This window comes from Xyrauchen texanus, chromosome 39, assembly GCF_025860055.1.
Source record: "Xyrauchen texanus isolate HMW12.3.18 chromosome 39, RBS_HiC_50CHRs, whole genome shotgun sequence".
NCBI classification, from domain to species: Eukaryota; Metazoa; Chordata; class Actinopteri; order Cypriniformes; family Catostomidae; genus Xyrauchen; species Xyrauchen texanus.
This window is the reverse complement of record NC_068314.1, coordinates 30,275,859-30,287,949: the sequence shown is the minus strand read 5'-3', so window position 1 is coordinate 30,287,949 and position 12,091 is coordinate 30,275,859. Positions and strand designations below refer to the sequence as shown.

Sequence of the window (12,091 nt, the reverse complement as noted above, 5' to 3'; positions counted from 1 at the left end):
CTTTGTGTTTATTCTGCCTATTGGCTAGGTTTGTTTTATAGATTTGATTCTGTTATTTAATTTTGTCTCACAAAACTTATATATAAACGCTGGACTTGAGCAATCCAATGGTAAAGTTGTCGTGGAAATTCTCGTAGGTGTACATGGACTGTTTGAGTTTAGATGGATGGACGCTGGTTGGCGGTGTCATGCGCGGGGTTAATGTGCATGTTTTTCTTTTTTCTGTTTGTTTGGTTCAGGGTTTGATTGTTGCATCAATGTGAAATATGGTCTTTATAATTTTATTTTTGACACACACTCTATTTTTACTAATAGGTCAAAAGTTAGTATGAGTGGATTGTCTCTCTCCACATGGAATGTGAATGGGTTGGGGCACCCCATATAAAGAAGGAAAGTTATTTCTCTTCTCAAACCTAAGAAATATGATATAGTGTTCCCTGCAGGAAGCTGAACAATTTGGGAAGATATGGTTTGGACTTTTTTCTTTAGTGCTGGCTCATGTAAGAGCAGAGTCATTACACTGATAAGTAAGCATCTACAATTCAAATGTCTCAAACAGATTAAATATAAATTAGGAAGTGTCATTATTGTTTTAGCAGAAATTCAGGAGTGACCTTGAAGGGATGTTGCAAGCCACTGGTACCCCTCATGATATAATATTGGGAGGAGACTTTAATCTTTTGATGGACTCAGTCCATGATCAAAGTGAAGCAAAAGTGTATAAGCCCCCTAGAGCAACATTGATGCTTCACAGGATGTGTAAAATTCTTGGATATTTGAAGACTTTTGAACCCATCTGGTAGGGACTTTCATTTTTTTCATCAGTCCATAAGATTTATTCTAGAATAGATATTTTTCATATCTAAGTCCCTCATTTCAGTTGTAAACATCTTAGTCTCAGATCACGCCCTGATGAATTTAGAGGTGTTGTCACATACAGAGAAAAAGAAATCATATATTTGGTGCTTTAATGTATTCCTTTTGCAAAATCCTGAATACAACAAATGATAAAGGCTGAAATCAATGTTTATATGGAGACCGACAGGTCCTCAGTATCCTCTGTGGGCGTGGCTTTGAAGGCAATCAAGGCGGTTCTTAGGGGTCGGATCATAAATTATGCCTCATTCATCAAAAAATCCAAAGAACGAGAACTTGTGGAGTTGGAAGGGAATATTAAAAGTTCAGAGGCAGAGCTGTAGCGCCGAATGTCGTTTGATGGCCTCAGAGAATTGACCTGATTGAAATACAGATATAATACAATTTTTCACGGACCGTGGAGTTTTGGCTATTTAGGGCAAGACAGTCATACTTTAAGTCAGGGGACAAAGCAGGGAAGCTTTTGGATAGATATATAAAGCAGAGAGAGTCTTTTTCTACCATTACCTCAGTGAAATCTGCTGGTGGTGAAACTTTAACCTCTGCCATTGATATTAATAATGCTTTTAAAGAACTGTTTCTTTAGCTCTATAGTTTCATGTCTTCGTCTACTGATGAAGATATTAGAAACTTTGTGGAACCATTAGAACTCCCTAAACTGATGAATGAGCAAAAAATGTCCCTTGATTCTGAGATAACCTTGGAGGAGCTTAGAGAGGTAATCAAGGCCTTGCCTACAAGCCAGATGGCTTTGCCGCTGAGTTTTTTAGATCTAATGCTACAGATCTGGCTCCACTTTTGCTAGAAGTTTATACAGAATCATTAAAGAATGGAAAGCTTCCGCCAGGAAGTTCCCAAAGCACTAAAATCAGCGCAGCATCAAAGTGTAGCTTTTTGACAGGGAACTGCCATTTTAAAAAGAATGTTATTAACCTTCTTTAATTTCGTTCTAAACGGTTACCAGTTGGAAAGAAGGCATTGTAAGGCAGTTTCTGCTCAAATGAATTTTTTCCCTGATACTTACTTAGGAGAAAAAAACCTTCAAGAATCTATTTCGAGTTAAGTTACTTTTGTTGGTGCAGTCTAATTTATTAGGTAAATTTATTCAGATTAAATAAGATTTTCAATTTAATAAAACCAGTTCAATTTATATGTTACCATACAGTATGAAGCACTTTTTTTCTTTTTCTTTTTCTTTTTTACAGTGTACAAGAAACACAAAAAATAAAGACTTGGCTTCTGGTGTTCGATAAAAATAAATTGCATAGGTTCAATCCTCATTTATGTGGATCCTGTTTCAGCTACGACTAATGTGATGTGTATTTAAAAATGACAGGTGCAATACGCTCAGAGGACATAAGGCAGCGATATTATCTCTGTACTGTAAGGTTTCTTATACTGTACTGTGTAAAAAGGTCAAATGTGTGCTGAGGCATAACCAGCCTGGTTTCATAACTGGCCATAAAAATGATTGTCAATCCATACAAGAGAGATAAGATAGATAAGGCACAAACTGGTGCAGATTGGGCAGATAGAATGGCATAAGTTTGTTGCTCCACCTCCTATCAGTTCAGGCACCAGTGTCAAAGGGCACAATACAAGCAAAAGAGCAATGCTTAACCAGTGAGAGACACGTGAGGAACTACACAGTCAGAAAAAGAAGAAAAAAGAAGAGAGAAAAATCCATATTTTAAGGAATTGTTATGTGGATACCAACGATTACGGTCATCATCTATTGTGTTTCTTTTCAGAAGTGATAACACTTCAACCATGCAGGTTACTGCCTCAAAACTACAAAAAGAAGTGAAGAGGACTAAATGTTTTTATCTTTTTACACTCTGTAATTTACAGCTCAATAGAGACTATATTTAAAGTTCCTATTTGTGGGTTTCTACCTGAGCTGCTTTGTTATGCGGAGAAGTTCTGTTAGATGATCTTCTGAGTTGTTGGATCTTCGACATCCAGAACGTCTACTGGAACTATTCCATCTGCACCATTAAGTCTTACATCCTCTTGCATGGTAGAGAAACCCGTGCCAGCTTGGAAATTATGAATTTCCGTCAGAGGACATGGAATTTGCCCAGCATGTCAACTTTGCCGGAGGATCCTGCTGGAATATTGATCCACTACAGTCCTCTGAATGAGCTTCCTCTGATTCAAGCCCACAGGCATCATGCCACGGGACTGGTGGCTGCCCGCGTGCAGCGATTTGAAGCTGAGAGTACACGGCCTCCCAGCCCCACACCTGTGGCTACACCAACCTCTCCTAATAGCCCCTTGTATTTACCAGAAGATACTAAACAAGGGAACAAGGTAGTGCTGCATTATACAAGTGTAATATCAGTCTTTGAGTTCAGGATATGGTTGTTGTCATGTTAATACTTACTGGATTATCCATCCAAATGATCACTATGTAACTGAAAGCAATAAGCCAAAAGAGTCTGTGCATTAAAGTGATTTTACCATGGGAAATTGGTGTTCTTAAATGCAAAGGGGACTTGAGAGGCTTATTGCTTTTTTTCAAAGGAATATTCTGGCTTCAATACAAGTTAAGATCAATTGACAGAATTTGTGGCGTAATGTTGATTACCACAAATGTTTTTTGACTTATCCCTACTTTACTTTAAAAAAAAGCACAACTCTGGGTTATAGTGAGACACTTGTAATGGAAGTGAATGGGGTCAATCTGTAAATGTTAAAGGGTTACTTCACCCAAATGTGGAAATTCTCTCATCATTTACTCACCTTCATGCCATCCCAGGTGGGTATGATTTTTGAAAAATATCTCCTCTCAGTAGGTCCTTAAAATGCAAGTGGATAGTGATCCAACATTTGAAGCTCAAAAAATCACATCAATACATGTCAAATACAAACACTAGAAGTTGTCACATATGGGCAGTTTTCATATTTGTGAATTGTAGTTGGAGTTATGTGGGTGATGTTTATGCTGACTGACTACTGAATTTAAGGACCTACTGACATACACACCGGGATGGCATGAGGATAAGTAAATGATGAGAGAATATTCATTTTTGGGTGAACTATCGCTTTAAAATACTGTGATAAAATCGATTACTAACTCTCAGAATTAAGAGAATTAAGAGACATAATTATCCATTTTAAGGTAGTATTTGTATAAATACATGTCAAATATAAAACCTATTAGGTGCCACATATGTGCAGTTTTCATATTTATGATTTTGTAGCTAATATAATTTTTCTTTTCAATATGACTTTTCCCCCCCATTACAGTTTTTGTTATTTTCTAACACAGTTTTTGCTTGTTATAGTTTTGTGGTTTTCTTATGTGGGAAGCTGAAAATGAAATGATCTTGTGTGTCATCATTATGTAGTATCATATGATTAGAGCTGTGTTACCAGGGAATTCTGGGTTAATGTGTAACTACTTACAGAAGCAACTGGAAATTTTACCACTTTTGCTGGCCTAAGTTTTTCCTTATTTCTGTACGTGTAAAACATGCCTCATCTTTACCACCTTTAACTTATTTATTGATACAGTCACATTGTGGAGGTTCCTAGAATCCTTCTAAGCACCCTGTAACAAAATGTTATATAAGGTAACCTAAAAACTGTGCTTCATATGGTATGATCTAAATAACAGGTTTCATTCAAGTCAAAAATTATATTTAATATGACTAAATAAACCTCATTACATTAACGCACACCAACAAAAGTCATTTTTATGGGTTAGATCAAGTAGAAATAAATCCTTAAGTTAACAATTCAATGGAACTACTTTTTACAGTGTGATCTTAAAAAACTATTAAAGAACATAAATATTCAGTGGTTAATATTCAGAGAATAGAAGGCAGGGGCGGATATAGGCATGGGCGACATGGGCAACTGCCCAGGGCGGCATCTTACCAGGGGATGCACGAGGTGCCCACACAAAAATTGGGTGCCCTGAAGTCCACCAGCCATCTCATCTCCAACCACCAACAACTCCCAGCCGCCACACCCCATCAACCTTCACTGAAGATGTGCATTAAACACTGTTCTGCAGTCAGCTCACGTCTCTTGTTCAGAGCTGTTAATATCAAGCCACTGAAAGAGCTTCTCTGGGATCAGTTGTTTTAGGTAGCTAAGGTAGCAAAACGAACCCCTCCTCCTTGTTCCTTTCCCCTCTCTTCCTGCTCACACAATAGGAGGGCAGGATTCTTCAGTTACTATGACACCCGGACAGCCCTCCTCAGCAATGCAGCAGTCTGCTGTTTAGTGTTCTCAGCCTCCTTCAGGTTCACTCACACTCACGTATACACGCAAGCTGACAAGCCTCTAGAGGTGGATTTGAAAACACTACTCCATTTGTTCTCCTTTAAGTGTGAGCAGCATCAGTGAAGCTTTTGTAAGGTCTCAGGGAGTGCAGAAGAGAAGCAGGTGGCAAGAGCTTCATTTTGGGAGCAGCATGGGCCTGACTATCTTTTGATGCCATGCAATGTTGTGTACTGCTTCGGAAATGCCTCTCACATCTACGGTGAGCTGAATACTTCTTGTCTTCTCTGTTTGACACTTTTTTTTAATTGAGAATTTTTTCTGTATTTTTCAATATAATCTTTTCAAATGGTGTTTATAACAGAAATATTTCAGATGGAAAAAATGGTGCAATGGTTCATTTTTTTTACAATCTGTATTGCTGTATTTGAGTAAGGGTTGTTGATGCATATTGTGCCCATGGACTTTTTTTTTATCAATATCAGGATATTAATTTCAAGAAACATATCCAACTTATTTTTTCAGCAATATTAACACCTTTTTACCTTAACTAGTTCATCGAATGTACTGTATATGAATATGAATAAAAGCTTGTAAAGCTGCATGCATGATAATTTTAATTTAGCAAAATGCAGTTTAAATTTTTTTTAGATGGTGTATAGCATGTCACACTGAAGGACATGCTATACACCATGTCCTTCTAATAGCTGTAGCACACAAGCATGTATGTTCGTATTTAAAGGAAAACAAAAGAGAATTTTCAGTGTTGTTTATTTATTAACAAATGAACCAAAATCAGCCTTTTTTGCTTAGTTAGGTGTATACACAATGTTCACTTTGTGCTCCTCAGAAAGTAATTGGCCAAACAAATGAGTCAAACAGGTTCTCCGGATGGACATATAGACTAAGAACATGTTAGTTTGTCATTCTTGACGGATGACTTCAGTGAGTCTTCAGAAACCATGGCGACATGTCAAATGCAGAAAGTAGGGGACCACTGATAAATACTTTTTTGTTTTATTTTTTCAGAAATCCATAGGCACTTCATAAATGTTACATTGCTCTGTCCAGAATGGTCTTTTGTGAAGTCAAATGTTCTCCATAATACATTGTTCTTGTTAGAGAAGTTCTCTTCTGACTTGTTTGAAGCGATTTTTTGCTTCATGAAATGATTAAGAACATATTGAGTTAGTCTAAAATCTGGTTAAATAACAATGATTTGAAATGGCTTTAATTTACATCATGAGGACCATCTTGGGCACCAAAAACATAGAACATTCCATCTCTTCAAGGGCATCGACATTATCCTAGAATCAACCCTCAAGAAAAAGGCCAAATTTGTTTTTAACCCATTGTATTTGCATTTTCCAATGAAAAGAAGGGCGTCATCAGAACACATTGTCCAAGCAGTGAGTCCCAAAGGACATTGAGTGGCTTTCCCCGCTACACTCACGCATTCTACATTTTGCTCCATTGTCGTGAGCAGGGAAAAGCCTTTCCCCTGTTTTCGTAGGCTTGCCTTGCCTCTTTTCCTGTTGTTGCTTAAGGGTTCCTCTTGCTCGCTCAGGTCATAGGGTTCGCTAACTCTTGTCAGTCAGGTCTCTGATGCCTTAACCTTTCTGTGGGGAGAATGTTGGCAAAACCCAAACAAACTTTTCACCTGTTGACAGCAGAATGTGCTTCCTAAGGTCAATATAGAGTTTTGTCTACGCACATGTGCAACCCCATCCTCGGGTGAAAGATGTCCCTGAATGTACATAGATGGTCTGAGAACAAGCCTGTCTTTGTTTATGTGTAATGTTTTGTTTGTGCTTTTCCTTACCTGTCAGCGCCAGGCTATGTCTGCCACTTAAAATTCCAGAGCCCAGTCTGGCGACTTTAAAACTCTTATAGAGAGCAAAAAGTGGCTACTTTGACCTTTTGTCAAAATTTATATAACAGAAGAATTTCCTTTGATAATGGAGTAATCATTACATCCAGGGTCCAAAATTAATTCTCACTATGTGCCACATAAAAGTAAAAATTGGCTTTTGGCGAGTAAGTAAAACTGTGTTACTCGCTTGTTGGCCGGTATCTTTATTAGGTATTATAACTGCAACATGGTATTTTTACAATTCTAATCCTCAGTGATTTAAGTGACATGTGCAATTAAAAGACATACAAACTTCCTAAACAAAATCTATTGAGGTCTGGTGCACGTCTTGTTACAACTTTCATGTATGTGGAAAATGTACTGTCAGAAGTTTACCTAGGAAGGCTAAATAAATTTTTTCTCCATTTGGCGACTCACATGTGGAATATTCCTCACAGTAAGCCACCAAAGTGAAAGAACAAAAAAACGATTGGCTTTGATGGTGCAGTTTCACTGAGAAGCAATTGCCTGTGCTGTTTGCCCCTATACAGGGGATCACAGTTATAGGTATAAAAAGTTTATTTTGGACCCTGGTTACATCTTCATTTTATTTAGCTTGTCTGTACCTTTGCTGGACTACAAGTAAAAAAATCTAAAGAAAATAGGTTTAACATTGAATTTGTTTACATTCACTTTCTGTAATTATGCTTAATAAGCCGACAATGTCATGAATATGCCTTAAATGGTGTCCCTTTATCCAGCTCATAAACAGATTTATAGTCATAAACAATCAGTAAAAACGATCGACACAGGCAATATATTTATTTACCCATTACCCCGATTTTGCTATTTTGCATGTAAACACCTTTATCAGTTTTCTTACTGGCTTATCTGAAGTGCATTTCAAATCCTATGTAAACACCATTTTCTTGGGTTGACAGATGTTTTTGAAAAAGCTTATTTTTGATAACTATCAGTGGATTTAAAAGCACTCATTAATAAATTGGAGTGGTGGTGTCGTAGTGGGCTAAAGCACATACGGGTAATCAGAAGGTCGCTGGTTCGTTCCCCACAGCCACCACCATTGTGTCCTTGAGTAAGGCACTTAACTCCAGGTTGCTCCGGGGGGATTGTCCCTGTAATAAGTGCACTGTAAGTTGCTTTGGATAAAAGCGTCTGGCAAATGCATAAATGTAAATGTAAACATATAGTATGGAACAAATCTGTTTACATGAGTTTACATCTCTCTCTGTCACAGAGTCAGGCGCGTCGGCGAAAGAACATGCCAGAGTTTCTGGGCGATGTCAGCGTCCCCATTCAAGACTCAGTATCCCAGTTGGGTAGTTCTCTCTCAGGCTCAATAATGGGTACAGACCGTTGGAGGAACCGTGCAGCCAGCCGCTTCAGTGGCCTCTTCAGTTCCAACTCAGGAAACGTCACTCTTGGCAAGGTCAGCATCTGTGAGCAAGTAGTTTCTCATATACAAAAAAGAATTTGCCTATTCTTGGCAAGCTTGTTGCATTTCACACTTGATCAGCTGCGAAACCGGTATGGAAGAGATACCAACACTGTGCTTGTCGAACCAAAAACAGAAACAAGTACAAGTAGACTTTTCCTTTAAGTGACTGTGTGCAGGATGTAAACGAATGGCTTTGTATAGTTGCTGTTCCTCTCACACGTGCAGCGGCCTTTCTTGGCTTATTTGTTAGCAAGTCCTAATGATTTAGGTTGGTTTACACCCTCTGCCTGGCCCTGTCCTCTTCCTCTCAATGTGACACTTGTAAAAAATCTCATAATAGCCTCACGTTGGTCCGGTATGGACAACAATGCCTGCTTGGGGGTGACCATGGCTAATGAGATCATTAAAGTTGCCATGGGATAATCCCCATTCTGCAAAAAATACACTTTAATGTATATATATATATATATATATATATATATATATATATATATATTATGGGTAATCATATTGTTTTTAATTTTAGTTTACATGTCCTACAGTGTAAAATGGTATTATCCATCTAAAACTACTGTGTATACCTCATATTAAAAAAAGAACAAACGAATTGCCACTGGAGTAAGAAAAATTTACTTTTTACCTTTGAATTAAAAAAACAATGCCGTACCTCATTGGCAAATAATTTTTCCTTGTTGTAAGCATAAATGTGATCAAATTCAGATTTCTCTGAAAACAAGAAAAACAAACTACTTAGAAAGAAATTAGTTTTTGCAGTGTACGTGGAATATTTGTACTTTTAAAAAATTATGTTTACACTGCACTATCATATAAAATGAACTTGCAAAGGCAAAAAAGGATTAAACGGTGAATTAGTGACCAATTACAAGGCCTTAGATATACAATTGTCTTTAAAAATTATTAAAAATGTGAAAGTCAACGTGAAATATTGACATTGCATGTTCCTGATCTTAGTCTGAACATTTCATCGGCATGTGCTATTCCAAATAAAACAAATCTAGCTCATAATCGTTAATCAAAATGTACACTGCAAAAATAATTGTTGTCTTGTTTTCCAGTAAATGTATCTGAACTGTCCTAAAAATAGATCAATTCACTTATTAATATTTTATTTGCTATTACAGTAGAAACACTTATGCTTATAACAAGAAAAAGCTATTTGCCAATGGGATAAGAGAAACAATTACATAAAAAAATAAATTAAGTTTATTCTTCTTACCCGTTGGCAAATCGTTTTTCTTGTTTTAAGCATTAAGCCCACTAGATTTATCTGAAAACAAGAATTAATATCTTGTCATTTTGCTTTTCAAGTCATTTTTGTCTTGTTTTAAGGATTTTAAGATTTTACCGAAAAATAAGACAAAATACTCAGTAAGAATTACAAAAACTTTCCTTTTTTTCAATGATATCACAAAGGCTATTGGATTATGTCAACCAATAGGCTAATAGCTTTTGAAGCATTTATTTAGCAAACTCATCTGGCTCCACCCTGGCATGTAACACCCACATTTTTAGATTTTTGTTACATTCCAAAATATGTCACATTATGGAAATAAAATTGGTTATGAACAGCAATTCACATTGAATTTAACCAAAAATATTTGGAAAAAAGACATTTAATGATTCTACTACCTATTTTCTATTTGTTGTTATTTTTAATAATTGATGTTCTCAGGAGTGTGATCGTGTGGACCAGTTACAGAGTAAGCTGTACTCCTACACTATGTTTGGATTACCAAAGATGCCACAGCAGCTCTCCTTCCACAGGGACTCATGGGAAGAAGAGCCTAACCTGGAGCTAGAGGATAGCTGGAAGCAGCTACTGGAGAACCCTGAGGTACAGCACACGCTCCTTTACCCTGAAAGACCCAAGCGTATAGAGATTGATAACATGTTTTCTTTTTTCCTCCTTGATTGTGTTTTTAGGAAGCCACAGATTATAAAAATCTTGATTTTTAAGCATAGTTTGTTTTGGGATGAATCTTATGGGACTTCAGAAAACAAAAACAGTCTATGGGAAAATTTTGATTTTTAAGCACATTTAGATTTGACATGACTATTGTGTGATTTTAGCATGCTGGAACAATATGCTATTTTTTCCCCACCAAAACTTTTGTTGTGATACAGTTGAGAGTGTCAGCTACTGTTATGTGTAGTTTCTTTTTTTACAATTTATAAAAAATTTAATAAAATAGGTAAGTAGGTATTATCTAAATGCTTTAAACTAACATTGATTATTATCTTTATTAATGCAAAAGTGAAACTCAGCGCACAGTTTTATTCTGTTGTGCATTTTTATATTGTGTCATTATGATGTTATAAACCATAATAAATTGAGAATGCATGCTATCTGACTTCTTGTGCAATAATAAATGTGTCATGTTAAGTGCAATAAATCAGTAATGAATGATAATGATTTCTGTTTTTACATTGATGTTTTTGTGTTTGGGCTTTTGCTATCATGGAGACTCATGTTTTATTGCTCTTGTTGTAATCAGTTGTGTAAAGGCTGGTTACACTGACCCAACACACTGCAATATTTAAGCATGTCACACAAAGGAGTGCTGTTGTACTGAGTCTTTGCTTCGCATCAGGACCTCGATTAACTTTCGGGATTTATATTGTGATTGGTTTACATTGTACCTTACAAATTAAAGAAGTGTTTAAAATGTTGCTGTTTGTTGGCATTTGTTGCACTGTAAAAAGTGGTTACATGCAGTAACATTAAGTTGTCATTACACCTAATTTGACCCAATAAAAAACAGTACGCATTTTTGGGAATGTTGAGCAAAGTGTACTCTTCACTGTCTAGTAAGTAGTATATGAAAATATTCATAAAAATATTGTTTTTATTTGTTTTTGTAGATTTTAACTAAGCGCCAGTGCCATCAGCAGGAGGCAATATGGGAATTGCTGCAGACCGAGTCAGACTACATCAAGAAACTACACGTCATTACCGATGTAAGAGTCAGTTGCAGTGAACGAATTGATATTAACTTGATTGCATAAACAATATTGGAAAAGGTCTCATATAATTTATAATAACATTATAACTTATTTATACATGTGTTTCATTTCCGCAATATCACACAAGCAAGGGCACAATATTATACACTTGCTCATGTGATATTGCTTTAATACAACAGTTCTATATACAAGAAGTTAAAATGAGTAACTAACATTTCAGAAACAAATATGGCCCATTTGTTATTTTTTCCTGACAGTGGAAATAGTTCCAGAAGGGTATATGCCCATCTTTTTATGCTCCTAATATTACATATTTGCTACAATCTCTCTCTCTTTCTATCACCAGCTGTTTCTATGTGGACTGCTGAACTTGCAGGAGAGTGGTTTACTGAGTGAAGTAGAACCTGTGCGTCTCTTCAGTAATATTCAGGACATTGTACAACTACATACATCCCTATGGGCTGAGATTATGCTGCCTGCACTGGAGAAAGCCAGACAGAAACGAACACTGCTCGACCCCAGTGACCTGCATCAGGGCTTTAGCACTGTGAGTTTGTGCACACAGGAAACACAAGCACAGATAAACACAGTTGCATCACTCATTCTTGATGTACAGCAGTCTCAGACCAACCAAAGAGAGCGCTCTTGGCAAGGGGTGATCATAGAGAAACATCCATATTCATTGC

The 12,091-nt window shown here is 36.7% G+C and overlaps 1 protein-coding gene across 7 annotated transcripts in view; it reads left to right on the top strand.

Annotated features, from left to right (window-relative positions):
* plekhg5a (pleckstrin homology domain containing, family G (with RhoGef domain) member 5a) overlaps positions 1-12,091 on the top strand; it is a 50,253-nt gene that overhangs the window by 25,974 nt on the left and 12,188 nt on the right. For 6 of the 7 annotated variants that reach the window (XM_052111762.1, XM_052111761.1, XM_052111759.1 and 3 more), the window contains 4 exons: positions 8,220-8,411; positions 10,114-10,275; positions 11,304-11,399; positions 11,752-11,952. In XM_052111762.1, coding sequence (XP_051967722.1) covers positions 8,220-8,411; positions 10,114-10,275; positions 11,304-11,399; positions 11,752-11,952 — 651 coding nt within the window. Of the gene's footprint in view, positions 1-2,699; positions 3,190-8,219; positions 8,412-10,113; positions 10,276-11,303; positions 11,400-11,751; positions 11,953-12,091 lie in introns of those variants that run through there. The other variant, XM_052111765.1, reaches the window with a different exon arrangement.